Source organism: Lipotes vexillifer, unplaced genomic scaffold, assembly GCF_000442215.2.
Source record: "Lipotes vexillifer unplaced genomic scaffold, Lipotes_vexillifer_v1.1 scaffold640, whole genome shotgun sequence".
Lineage (NCBI taxonomy): Eukaryota > Metazoa > Chordata > Mammalia > Artiodactyla > Lipotidae > Lipotes > Lipotes vexillifer.
Genome location: NW_006773138.1, coordinates 795,945 through 809,683, shown reverse-complemented (window position 1 = coordinate 809,683; position 13,739 = coordinate 795,945). Strand labels below are relative to the sequence as shown.

At 60.9% G+C, this 13,739-nt stretch overlaps 1 protein-coding gene across 1 annotated transcript in view; it reads right to left on the bottom strand.

Annotated features, from left to right (window-relative positions):
• Window positions 1–13,376, bottom strand: part of RELT (RELT TNF receptor) — an 18,278-nt gene extending 4,902 nt beyond the window's left edge. The window contains exons 1-3 of the mRNA XM_007448075.1: window positions 13,240–13,376; window positions 1,170–1,239; window positions 97–171 (exon numbers count right to left, since the gene is read on the bottom strand). Of these exons, the coding sequence (XP_007448137.1) occupies window positions 97–171; window positions 1,170–1,214 (120 nt within the window). The 5' untranslated portion in view covers window positions 1,215–1,239; window positions 13,240–13,376. The remainder of the gene's footprint in view (window positions 1–96; window positions 172–1,169; window positions 1,240–13,239) is intronic.
• Window positions 13,377–13,739: the final 363 nt, after the last annotated feature.

Genomic DNA, 13,739 nt, shown 5'->3' with positions numbered 1-13,739 from the left:
AAAGAGTGAGAACAAAGCCAGGAGCCAGGCCTGAGGTCCCTGCCCCTGGCCCTCAACAGTCTTCCCAGGAGAGGTGGATGGGCAGGGCGAGCTCACCAGGTTGGGCTCTTCGCCGGGTGGGCACGGCCAAGGGGTTGTTGATGTTGCAGTGGCCAGAGGCCAGGGCAACAGCTGGAAGAAAAGAGGGCAGGACACACTGAGGGAGTGGAAAGCAGCGGGACATGGCATCTCTGGGGCCACCTACCCCCCACCCACTTTCAGTCACCCCAGGCACAAGGACCACCAATATACAGGGCCAGCCCCAGGCTTTGGGGACACTCTCTAACCTCAATCCCTTGTGCTACAAGTAAAATCTGCCTGTCCCAGACCTGCTGTATTGCCATTGCCTAGGCAAGGGGAGAACCACATCTGCTTCTGGAAAGTGCTGAAACGCCTCAGACAGGGCCAGATCAGGATCTTGAGCCCCTGGGTCTGTGAGTCACGCCCTTCTAGCTAACCAGGATGATGAGGAGGAAATTCTTCCGAATTCCTCTCAGGTTCCGCCCCGCTTCCTGCTGCCTTGGTCCACACACCACAGCTGAAAATGTCATTAACCAGCCTCAGTTCATCATCCCTGGGGCCCAAACTGCAGATGGTGCCTCGGGGCCTCGGCTGAGTCTCTGGGGCCACATCCTCCTCCGTGACCTTCCCGCAACACAAGGCCAGCCCGTTCACACCCTGGGACCCACACAGAGCATGACAGGCCCCAAAGGAAGGCTCTTCTCCATTCGTGTCCTCCCCCTATTCCTCTCGGAGCTCCCTCTCTTCCCATTCCAGGTGTGAACTATCTGCCCTGAATCCTGCCCGCAGGGGAGATCCCCCAGTCCTCCAGTTGGGCCCCAGTTTGGGGCAGGCACAGCGTAGAGCCAGCTACCCTGAAGGGCAGAGGGAATGTCACATGGGAGGTGCTAGAGACCTCCTCAGGCCCTAGACCCGGCTCCAGCACGTGCCAAACACTGGGAGGCCAATGGCACCAGGAGCACGTGGGGCAGGAGGCGCTTCCTAGGGTCAGACTGCCTTGACTCTTCAAAAGAAGAGCCGCGTAACCAACCCCAGCACCCGCCGCGGCACGAGGTTCCTGAGCGCAGGGCTCAGGACTCACCTTCCCCACGGTCCCATCCCCAACTCACCACAAGGAGGCAGGACAGGGGCCAGTGCGGTGGGCTCAGCTTCATCCTCAAGCCCCAGTGGGTCGCTGGCCTCAGGCAGATGGAGGGGAGGCTCAGATGGGGACGGGACAGGCAGGTAGGCAGGCAGGCAGCTGCAGTCCTCCTTCCAGGACGGGGCTGGACGGGAACATCGAGAGGTGTCACCGGGCGGGCAGAATGCTGGGGCGGCTTGGCCTACGCTCACCGGCCCCGCCCTCTGGTCCACTGCAGGCCCTAGCAGAGGTGGGGGCACCCTATCTGGGGCCAGCCTCTCAGGGGAGCTTCCCAGAGGAGGAAGGGCTTCCTGCCTCTTCCATAAACAGCCAGCTGCCCTAGGCCCGGGCAGGGGAGCAGGGGAGGAAGGAAGCCTACAGCCTACAGCCTCAGCCCCGGGGGTGAGAGGAAGGAGAGCGCTGACAGAGACCCCACACCCGGCCTCCCTGCTTGCATCCCCAGCTCTCAGGCTCCTGCCTCTCAGAACTCCTTGGGGCCCACAAGCATGCCCACCTCTCCTGCTTCTCTGCCTTCACTCTTGCTGTTTCTGCTCTAAGGAAGGCCTTTTCCATCACACTTCAAAGCCCAACACAAAGGCCTCTTGTTGTGGAAGCCTCTCTAGACTTCCATTTCCCCAAAGCTCCCCCACCCCAACCCCATCACTGTGCTGGTCCTCCCACGGGCCCCACGGTCCCGCCTGGCAGACTTCTCCAGAGATCTGGGATGTGTCTGACTGCATCTCTTGAGCCGCGGGCAGACCTGCAGGGGTGGGGAGTGGCAGCAGCGTTCAAGCCTTCTGTCTTCTCTTGGGCACCTGCTGTGTGCTGGGCACTGCCCTCAGCACGGGAAAAGGTATGAACAAGACAGGCGCTGTCCCTGTCCTCAGGGAACTCACACCCCAGGGGAGACCAACGACCAACAGATAAACAGTGAGCGTCCCGTGCCAGAGCGAGGGAAGTGCCAAGAAACCAAATAAGGCATGTGAGGGCACAGAGGGTGATGGGCACAGGCCTGAGGCTGAGCTCCCAGGCTCAAGGGTGTGGCCTCCTCTGTAGAAGTCTCCAGCGGAGGACGGACGAGGTTGGAAGAGCTGGAAGAAGAATTTGGATTGCACAAAAGGGATAGTGGCAGAACAAGGGAGTTCAATGACCTCTTTCCAGGAGGCCTGTCTCCAGGCTCAGGAGGGTGAGGGAGGAGTGTACATGGAGGGCCTCAGGCACAGGCCACAGGCAGCCTCTGACCCCCAAGGGGCAGCCTCGAGCAGCCAAGCCCAGCATGTTGAGGGGGCCCTGCCTGGAACCCCGGGGCTGTCTGATGCCCAGCCTGGCAGGAGAAGCACTGCCTGCAGTAAACCCCAGGTCACGGAAGAGCCGAGAGCCCCTTGGCCTACAGGCGGCCCGGACTTCCCACCAGGAAAAGGAGCCGGAGGAAACTGATCCGGCTGCACTGTGGGCCTGGCCTGGCACAGACCTTGGCGGGCCAGGGGTTTGAATTACACCCAGGGGAGGGGCTGGGGCAGTGGTCACACTATCCTCGGGACTCTCCAGGTCACTGGCAGTGGCTCTCGGCCCAAGGCCAGCTCAGGGGAAAACCTGGGACAGAAGGTCCAGCCACAGAGTAGAGTGAAGGCTGCACCCTGGCAGCACCCAACAGGTGGCACCCTCTGACCCATCCTCCACTGGTCCCTCCTCCAACGTGGTCACAAGTGTCCCCCTGCCCAGGCCCAGTTCCTACTCAAGCCCATCTCTCCATGGCCCCCTCCTTGATTTTTCATGGGAGCTCACCCACAGACTTGACCACGAGCCCCAAGACCTCAGGCTGGCCCCGTGGCCCTGTCCAGCCCCCAGACCCAGCACCCGTCCATATCCCCAGGGTGGGCCAGAGAGCTGGGGCAGGGGTGGAAAGTAAGAGACCCAACGTCCACCGAGGAGAGACTCCCCCCTAGTCCCACCCCTGGCCGTGACTGGCACCTGCTGGGTGACCTGAGCCCACAGGGAGGCTGTCCACCTCCAGACAGACGGGGAGCTATGGTCTCAAGACTTCGAGGAGGAAAGTGGGGTCCAAAGGCCCAGACTCAAAGCCAGCGAGGGCCCACTCAGGCACATTCACAGACGCTCGCTGCCTAGCGCCCTGACGCCTTCTAATTATGTGCCTTCTAATTACCCCAAACCAGCACTTACTCCAGTCTGGCAGCCTGAGTCTCTGCTTACAGCAGCTCCCCCGGCCCCCACAATCAGCCTGAGCCCCCAGAGGACCTGCCCGGTCAGGCAGCCACTGGCCTCCACCCAGAACCCCCCTGCACGCACGTGGACCCCTGCTGCTCTGACTCCCCTCTCCGCCTTCTCCCCACCCAGCCTCCAGCACCCATGCTCTGAGCCCTGGAACCCTGACTGAAAAGCAAGTTCAGATCAAGCCCCTTGGCTGGGGGAGGAGAGACTGAGAAGGCTCCATCCCCACCCCTCTGCCTTCCAGAAGGCAGGGCAATCAGTGACCTTCCAAAGCCCTGCACCTCGGGGCACCTCCTGAGGGCTTCCTGGGGGAGGGCTGTCAAAGATGGGCAGTGGTGGTGGTCTTCTCCAGCCTCAGGGCTCCTGGCAGAGGAGAACCACCCTTCAAGGCCCCAGGGGCAGAGAAGGAAGTTAGCTTAGAGGCCACTCCTCCCTGAAATCTCAGCCTGGGGCCTGTTCCCACTGTCACCAGCTCCCTGGGCGACCAGAGCCCCTGCTTCACCTTGCTGGGTCTCAGTTTCCTCACCTGCAAGATGGGGATGTTTATGTCCCAGAGCAAGGCTGTCATGAGGTTTAAATGAGGTAACGAGCCTGACGTAGGTCATGTGACTTCCTCCCCATCACCCCTTCTTTCCGTCTGCACCTCCCACCAAGGCTTATGACTGTTTGCTTACTTGTTTATTGCTTGCCCCCGCCCCCCTCCACCAGACAGCAGCGAGGGCAGGGATGTCTGTCTCACTCACCACAAAACCCTGCCCCAGTGTCTGGAGCAGGAGGCCTCCAGAAAACAGGTTCACGGGGGGCGTGGGGCGTGGGGAGGGGCTCCTCACATTCAGCCCATCCCCACCCTCCAAAAAAAATGCCCAAACCATTAGAACCAGAAATTCCCTGGAAGAAAGCCAACTAGCAAAGCTGAGACCAGGGCCCCAAGCGGGAGATGCCAGAGCCCCAGGGAGGCGCAGCCCCGGAGGCCTCAGAGAAAGAGGAAGCTGTGTCACCACCCGGGCCTCCTCAGGCCTCAGCAGCTTCCCCTTTCCCAGAACTGAAGCTCACGGGGTCACCGGGCCCCAGCCTGGGGCCCCATCTCCGCGCATTCCCTCTCCAGCCTCACCCGCCTCCACGGTGGCCTCCTCCGAGGGTCTCCCACGGCTCCATGCTCACCCCACCCCTCGCCTGGCCTCCTCCCTGGCCTCCACTTCAGCCCCCCCGCAGCTTAGGCGTCTCAACACCCAGATCTGACCCCTGTCCCTCCCCACAACTCCAGCCACTGAGAGCTTCTTTCTGTCCCCCACACTTGCCTCTCTCACCGGGCACTGGTACCTGCTGTTTCCTCTGCCCAGAAACCCCTCCCATCACCCGACTGACAGCTACCCTTCCTTCAGAGCTTAGCTCGAAGTCACTTCTTCCTGGAAGCCCCCAACCACCACCTCACTTGTGCAGTCCTCGCCCTGGGTGTGACCAGGCTATGCACCCACCCCTTCTGCATTGACGTGCTGCTGCCCCCCGTGCCGGGTGCGCAGCACGTGAATAGGTATGTGCTGAACCAGGGGGATCAGAAAAGGCACTCAGGAGAGGGTCCACCTTCTCCCAAGGTCAAGAGGGCCAGGGAGCAGGCTGACGATTAAGAAGCCTAGAAGCTGGGCTCGGGGTGAGGGATTGAACCCCGATCTGAAGCCCTTGCCTGACTTGGGGGAGAACCAGCCTTCCTTGCTCTGCTCTTCACTGGCTCGGTGGCTGTGGACCCCACCCCCATTCCCCATCCCTCAGAGGGCTGTTGTGAGGCTGAGAGAACGCACATTAAATGCTCAGCACAGAGCCCGACACACAGCAGGCCCTCAGTAAGCATTCACCGTGCCCCAGGTTCCCCACGTGTAAATCGTGGAGGGGGTTATGGCACACACTCGATGGGAGGTACGAGGTACAAACAAGATTCTCTTATATTTATGTACAATGCTTGGTGCAGAGCCTGGTACACGAGAGGTGCCCGAAGATACACACTGACAATCTGGGGGGTTGGGAGGGTGTAGGAAGGGAGAGGAAAGGTTGGTGGGCAGATCCCAGGTCACACCAAGCTTAGGCTGCAAGCTGAGAAGCCTGCATTTCCCCCAGGGCCTTGAAGGGTTAGCGGGGGAGGGAGAGGTGCGGAACAACTTGCGTCTCAGAGGGCTTGCTGGGCTGCCTGCCAAATGAGGCAGGGCTGGGGAGACGGAGGTGGGAAGCGGGTAGCCACCTGGAGCAGGGGGTGCGGGGCAGGTATTTCTGTTTCCCAGCCAGTGGCTTGAAGGCCTGGGGACCTCCCTGCAGCCTCCAGGAGCTAGGGTTGCCTGGAAACACAGCTGGACACAGGCCTTTCTCGGCAGTGGCTGCACCCTAGGCAGGAAGACAAAGGCCGCCCATCAATAGAGAAATCCAGGTTAGCAAGGAAGCCAGTGGTTCCTTGGCAACTGGGGCTGAAGTAGGGCAGTGCCCACAGTGGGGGGTAGTGAGGACAGCTAGGCATTGCCTCCTTTTCATCCTCCGCCCTCACAGGGAAGGGAACAGACTCCCATCGCCTCGGGCCAGGCCCTCATCCTGGGTTGCCTCCACTCCTCACAGGAGAGGTGACCATCCCTGCTTCACCCTTGGGTAACTGAGGTTGTGGCTAGGGGTCACCCAGCCAGGGGGAGGTAAAGCAGGGGTGGAGCCCAAGCCTACCTGACAGCTTCCCACCTCACTCTGGCCCCTCCTACCCAGGAGCCTGGCCCAGGGCCTGGCGCAAAACAGATGTTCTGAGCATTTGCCAACCTGATGGCAGAGACTAGGGAGCTGGCGGCACACGGGAGGCGGCTCACCTTTAAGACTATTACAAAGCGTGCGGGCAGGCGCCAGGGAAGGAGGTACTGTCGCCATGGGGGTCTCTGGGGCCTCTGAGTCTTCCTGCATGCATAGTGCCCTAGTCTACCACAGCTCCAGTAGGAAAAGGCGCTGGGACCTGTGAGAAGCAGGAAGCCCAGGGAAGGAGGGGGAAGAGGAAGATCAGGGTAGAGCCCAGCTCCCTAGGACTAATGAGGGGCTGGGAGCCCAGAGATGTGCAGAGGCTGCCTCAGGGCCACTCAGTGAGAAGGGCTCCCCCATTCCCACCCCCAGCCCAGCCTCAGGCAGCCAAGATCTCCCAGGTCACAGCCCTGGGGTGAGGACTCCAGGCACACCAAGCAGCAGCTGCTCCCTGGCCCCCCACCAGGCCTGGGCTTAGAAGGCTCAGGGGTGTGAGGTGGGCAGGTGGGGCCGAGGGGGCTAATTGGCCCTTGAGGCTAAGAAAAGGGCTGAGGCAGCCAGACAGGGCCCACTCAGCCCCTCCCAGTCTGGGTGCAGATGCAATCCCTGGCCTAAGCCTGGGGCTGGGAGGTGTGGCAGGGGCCCAAACTAGACAGTCGTCTCTGAGGCAGAGCTGGGGGTCCCCAACACCCCTCACTAAGAACCTACTACATGCCCATTCCCTTACCAGGCCTCAAAGACAGGGTTCCAGGCTTCACAAATGAGGAAACTGAGACTCAGAGTAGTACCCTGTAACCACTTAGTCTGAAAGGAGACAAGGTTTCCCATATGCGGAGAGGGGGCAGGCAGCTGGCAGCCCCTGCTCTTGCCACCCCAGACCTGGCATTCCCGCTGCTCCCACACACCCTGCTCCAGGCCAGCACCCAAGCACTCAGAACCAGAGCCTTCCTGCAGGGAGGCCGCGCCAGTTCCCAGGACAGGATGGCAAAGCGCTAGGAGGGCTGGAGGACACCCCACTGCCCACCAGCTGTCGCCACTGCTACCTTCACCTCCGAGAAGCCACCTTTGCCTCCTGCCCCAGCCGCGCATCTGTACCGATCACTACTGTGCCAGGGCGCCCAGAGTTGCTCAGCCCCGACCAGGCTGACCTGGGGAGGCTTTGAGAGAGACTGAGGGGAGATCACAGGCCCAGCCTGCCCCGTTCTCCGACTCCTCCTCCAGACTCAAGGTGCTGGGGGAAAGAGATTCCCCTGCCACCAGCAATTCCAGGTCAGGCCCTAACGAACAGAGCCTGAGGATGGAGGTCAGCCTGAGGGGGAGGCTGGACCCAGAGCAGTCACACCTCGGTTCAAGCTCTAGGTCATCACTTAGGAGCTCTGTGACCTTGGGCAAGTTACTTACCCACCCTGAGCTTCAGGGTCCTCCCCTGCAAACAGGGGTTCTGGTCCCTGTCTCCAGGGATGCTGAGGGGATAAATGGAGCCCACTGTAAGTAACACTGGTCAGGGCCTGGCCTGACCAGGCCTCTCCTGAGCACCAGTCCTCAACAGTCCACAAGGGCCAGAGGAGGAGCCAAGCTCAGAACCAAGCAGCATCCAACGAAGGTCACCCAGTGGCTCGGGAGCAGGCAAGAGTGCTTGGGGAACCCAGCATCAGTCCCAACAGCATGGGTGGATGAGTCTTGGACTCGCCAGGTGGACCCTGGGTGCCCATTTCCCAGCCCTTACACAGGCCTGTGTCCACCTGCTCCCACGCCAACTGAAGCCACAGTCAGGAAGGCGAGGGGTGCTGAGCAGTCAGGACCCAGCCCTACATCCCCAAACTTGTTTCCACCTCTGTGATTTGGGACAACTGTGCCTGTCCAGCTGACCTCTTGGCATGGCTGGAGGTTCCATGGTTCATCAGGGAACAGCGACTCTTCTTACAATCAGGCCTCAGCCCAGGTGCCACCTCCTGCAGGAAGCCTTCCCAGCCTCCCTGTCAGGGTGGACCCGCCCCTCTCCTGGCCCCTTCAGCCATCATTGTTCGAGGTCCCCTTCAGGGAGGGAGGCAAGCAAGTGCACGCAGGAGGCGGGGCACGGCTCCATCCCTGCGCTCACTGCTCCTTCTTACCGTGAGGGTGTCCAGGTCCAAGTCAGGCCCCTCCTTCTGGAAGCCCTCCTTCCTTCTCCCTCCAAACACACTCTAAGACCCTGCCTCTAATTGACTGCAGAGGCCCCTCCATCCCTCTCCTGTGTCAAGTAGCCAGGGCACACGCTCATAGCCACATGGGCAGTTTATTTATAGAGCACTCATCTTTCCCAGGGTGGCCTTGGAAAAAGCTCTGGCCTTCCAGGCAAACATACCTGGGTTAGGATCCCAGTGACACTGGAGTCCTGCAAATCCCTTCCCATCTCTGGGCCCTCTTCTCAATGCCTGTACGTGGACGGGGCTGCTGATGACCTAGGCATAAGGCTGAGGATGAGAGCCTCATGGTCCTACCCAGGGCTGAACACAGAGCAGGGATGCAGCATCGGCACCTCCGTCTTCCCTGCCACCCCAACTGGGTGCTAAGGTCTGCCAGAGGTCATGTCCCAATCCTGAGTCGGGATGGGGGTGGGGGCCTGCTGGCTGATCTCAGGCAAAATGCCTCCGGCTCTGGTCCAGCCCTCCTGCCTAACCTGGCAGAAGGGCTGGCCCTATAACGGAGGGAGTGGGCCTGAGCAGCCCTACCACCACTTCCTCCTCCCCCTGCAGGTAGCCAGCCTGGTCCTTCTTTGAAAACTGACACCAGAGTTGTCAGACAACCCTCGCCTCCCACCTGGTGCCCATTTCCCAGCCCTTACACAGGCCTGTGTCCACCTGGGAGTTGGGGCTGGGGGCTGGGCACTAGCTTGAGTGCCAGACTCCAGCACCAGTGATTGTGTGACTCAGACTAGGACTGGACCCTTCTGCCCTCTGAGTCTGGGCTCCCCATTGAGCAGCTTTGGAAGGAAAGGGGTGCCCTGCCAGTGCTGCTGCAAGGAGCCCTGCACCCAGGGCCTAACACACATTAGGGCCTCAGGGGGGGAGCGTCCTCTGCTGGCCCAGAATGAGAGCCTTGCCTGAGGAGTCCAGGGCAAGCACCAAACTGGCCCCTACGCACAGGAGTGGCCTTGAGTTTTCGCCCCTAACCCCCAGCACACACTCGGGAGCACTGGAGACCCTGGGTACCAACCTCGCTGTGCATTCTAACACATAGTAGGCCCTCAGCCTACGATGGCTGCCCTTCCTCAGGAAGAGGCCTGGCCAACACAGATACGGGAGCGGGAGAGGAGAGGCTGTTGGCCAGGCCAGCCCCACCCAGCTGGGCATGTGGTGCCCATGAGGACCCCACCCCTGTGCCTATTCCCAGAGGTGAGGGGGGGACATGTGGCACATGTACCACACAATGAAGAAGGACTAACGTTGGGCTGGGAGGGCTTCCTGGGGGAGGCAGTGGGGCTGGGGCTGTACCCTGAAATGGTCAGGAGGGTTCTAGAAAGGGGAGACAGCAAATGCAAAGGCAGAGTACAACCAAGGCATCTGGTAGAGAAGGATGAGGGTGAAAATGTAAAGTTCAAAAAGGTCCTGGAAGGAAAACCTCGATGCTAGGATGAGGAGTCTAGACTATATTTTGCAGGCAAACAGTACAAGTTACCTTAGGGAGGCCACTCTGGCACCGTGTGTGAGGGAACTGGAAACGGAGGCAGAGTTTGGGAGTTTGGGCAAGGACAGCAAGGCCCAAGTTGGAACATAAGAGACACCCTGATTTTTGCAAAGGCATGTCTCAGGCCTGCTTCCAGTCCTGGGCCATGTCCAGTCTTCTGGGGGACGTGTGGCAGGACAGAAGGTAGGTTCCCTGTCTGGAGGGTGAGAGCCAGAATATCAGGGTTGTGCGGGGCCTTGGTAAGTCCCAGCACTTCTCAGAACCTCGTCTCTCCCTCTGTAAAATGAGGCTGACCCTATGAGCAGGGGAAGGGGGCTGAAAGCTTCCCCTCCTTGGCCAGAAATGGGCACCTGCCTCCAGCAACTGTCACATGAGTCCCAACTGGGGCCACACTGGAAATCCAGCCGGGCCCCACCACCATCCCTGTGGTCCAAGCAGCACAAGTTCCCAAAAAGGTTTGGCTTGGGCAGGGCACAGGGTGGGGCTGGGACCAGAAGAGGAGGTTAACCCTTGGTTAACCCTTCCCCTCTCCCTCCCCTTCCAGGGTCCTGAGCTATTTCCACCTCTTTGCTGGGGATAGAAATAACTCAGGCTCAGCCCCAGGAGACCAAGACAGCTATTCTGATCAGCCCCAAGAAGCACAACTCCAGTCATTCCAGAGAGGACAGAGGGACACCCAGATCCCCATCTCCAGCTCTCGGCAAATCAGCAGCAGTGGGCAGAACTAGCAGGGGCCTCAGGGAAGAATGGGGACACTGAGGCCCTGAGCGGGTAGGCACAAGCTCAAGGTCACTCCTAGCCTGTCCCTCAACCCCCGCAGTGTGTGGGTGGACTGGGGAAAGTGCCCCTAGAACAACTCTGAGCGGGGGCACAGGGCCTCTCATGTACGGTGAAGGTCAAGTGGGACTCTCAATTCTCCTGCCACTCTTGGAGCCTGGGCTATGCTGCTGACTCCCAACATTTTTCAGAGCCACATGGACGCTCCCCAAACCAGTTACAGGCTCTAGAAGGCAGGAGACAAGACTTTCTGGTGACCTCTGGCTAGGAGGTGAGAGCTAGGGGGAGGGAGAAGGAACAGGAAGACCATGAAACCCAGCCACCCCTAATGTTCTAGACAGGTGTGCACCACACTCAGAACTCACAGTGGCATACCGTGCCGGAGGCCATGTTGCCAGCCTGCGTTTGAGAGAAGGAAGCCCAGATAAGCCATGAGCTTATTATTAGGAAGGGGAGTGGCCCTCTCCAAGCATCTTACAGGGCTTCAGGCACAGGAGACCTGAGTTCCAGTCCTGGCACTGTCCTGACTCTGTGTGACCTTGGGCAAGCCACTTCGCTTCTCTGAGGTTCTGTTTCCTTCTCTGAAAAACAGTCATCACATCTCAGAGCCACTGTGAACATTCAACAAGACCACACCATAAAGCATTCAGCATAGCACCTGGCACTGTCTCCCCAACTCTCTCCCTGACCCAGAATGCAATCAACATTTTCAGAGGATGACAGCAAAGGAGAGAACGTGCAGATCCTTCAGCAGGTGTCTCCTCACCTCTCCTGGGCTAGGGAGCCTGATTTCCATTCCACTTTGCATGAACCCAACAGACCCTCTTGTGTGGGTGGGGGCCTCAGGAGGGTCTAGCCCAGATGGTGAAGAGGCCCTGCTCCAGCTCTCCAAAGCACAGACGACTCATGCCCCCCAGGAACATGCCCCCTCTCCCCGCAAGAAGGGAAGTGAAGAAAGGAGATGGGCACCAGAGAAGTCAATGTCTATGGGTCAGAATTTTCGGCGTGATCTGAGGAGCTGTGCTTCCAACCCTGTCACCAGCACCTGGGCACAGTCCTGGGCCACTCTGTCCCCAGCAGACAGCCTGCTCCCACCCCCTACTGCAGTCTTTCTGCCTGAAGGGAGGTAGGGGAGAACAGAGACAGTTGACCCCAAAACAATGGAGGATCCCGAAGTGATGATTCACAGTCCATTCACAGCCCAACACCTCAGTGTGCAGACAGGGAAACTGAGGCCCAGCAAGGGCGAGCGGGATCTGAGAGCAAGATTATGCCTGGACCCAGTGAGAATACAGGTTACCAGGGACAGAGCTTAGCCAGGCCTCTTGGACCTCGCGCGCGCGGGCGCGCGCGCGCGCGCGCGCGTGTGTGTGTGTGTGTGTGTGTGTGTGTGACAGAGAGAAAAAGAAACAGAGAAAGATGGAGCCTGAGGCTACGTCAGAGGCCCTCAGCTGCTGCCAGACCTATCACCCCACCAGATGCACCTCAGCCTTGGCCCCTCTCCCTCTGCCAGGGCAAGTCACTCAGGGTCCACCCCCCTCACTAAACTGAGCTCCTGAGGGACGCCCTCTTGGGGACAGTCCTGGAGAGACCCTTGTCCCCTCCCTGGCCCCTCTCCCTCCAGCCCCCATCTGCTAGTAGGTGTTTGAGGTCCCTCCTCTTTCCGCCTTTTACTCATTTCCCTGAGGACGCCCTCTTGGGGACAGTCCTGGAGAGACCCTTGTCCCCTCCCTGGCCCCTCTCCCTCCAGCCCCCATCTGCTAGTAGGTGTTTGAGGTCCCTCCTCTTTCCGCCTTTTACTCATTTCCCTCAGACGCGGACACGGGCGGACACACACACCACACACACACACACACACACACACACACACACACACACTACTTGACCGCACAGCACACTATGACCCCAGTGCTTCAGGGGCTGGTTCTCACAGTCACTTGGGGTTCCTCCCCTTCTATACCATGTTCACTCACATTCATGAGGGCCCTGGTGTCCTGGTCACACCCCAGCACTCACAGTGGGCTGGGGTCACGGTCACCCGTAGTGACCCGGGATGTCTCTCTCACACAGTCACACGCACACACTCTGCCTGTCACAGACACACAGAGCCCCTCGGCGTCTCCCCCTCGGCCCAACGTCACCGCCCAGTGTCCGGGCCACACGTTCGCCCTGGCTGGGCCGCCTCACGCGCCGTGTCACCCACAGTCACGGGCTGACACCGTTCAGAACCCCCCCTCCGGCCGCCCCGCGCCGCAGCCACACTGAGGAGCCGCCGTCCCGCCCCACACCCCGTCCTGGTCTCAGTCCAAGTATCCCAGGCCGGGTCGTCTCCGAGGTCCGCCGGCTCCTCAAACTGTTAAGTTCCGCCGCCGCCTCCCCATCACGCACGGTCGGGCCTGGAGCCGCGGCCGGAGGACACACAGGTCCCCGGGCAGGGAGCTCAGAGACGGGCGGGGGTCCGTGCGCGGAAGGCGCCGGGACAGGACGCGGCGGCGGGGGGCCGCAGCGCCTGGGCTGCGGCATCCGCCGCGCCGGCGAACTTCCTCAGAGACGCTGGGAAGCAGGGGGCGCCGCTCGGGCCCGCATCCCTCTGGCCCCGGCCTCCGGGCTGGGGCTCCGCGCGTTCTCCTTACCTGGCCGCCCCGCAGCAGCTCCAGCAGCCCAGCTCCCAGGCCGACGCTGTGCCCGAGCCCGGCTCGGCGAGCGCACGGGCGGCCGCGCAGCCTGCGCGCCTTTTGAATGAATCGCCGCCCGGTCCGGGAAGGCGCGCAGCCCCGCCCCCGCGCGTCACGGCCGCCGGCCCCGCCTCCTACGTCAGAGCCCAGGTTCGCGACCCCCGCCCCTGGAGACCGCCATGGGGCTCGCGCTCTGCAGCCCGGCCGTGCTGTTCTGTGTCGCCATCTCTCGTGCTCCCCGGGAACTGCAGGGGGCTGCGCCGGACAAGGCCTCTCGGATCAGCCCCTTCTGGGCTCCAAACCAACAAAGAAGGGGTTGCAAGATGCAAGATAGGCTGGAGGCTTGGATGCTTCTCTGAGACCTGTCACCATTGCCAGTGCAAACGGGGCCACCGCTGTCCCTCCCTGGGTCTTGTTTTCCTCCTGGAAATTGGCAGCCAGGGACAACGACCTCACTT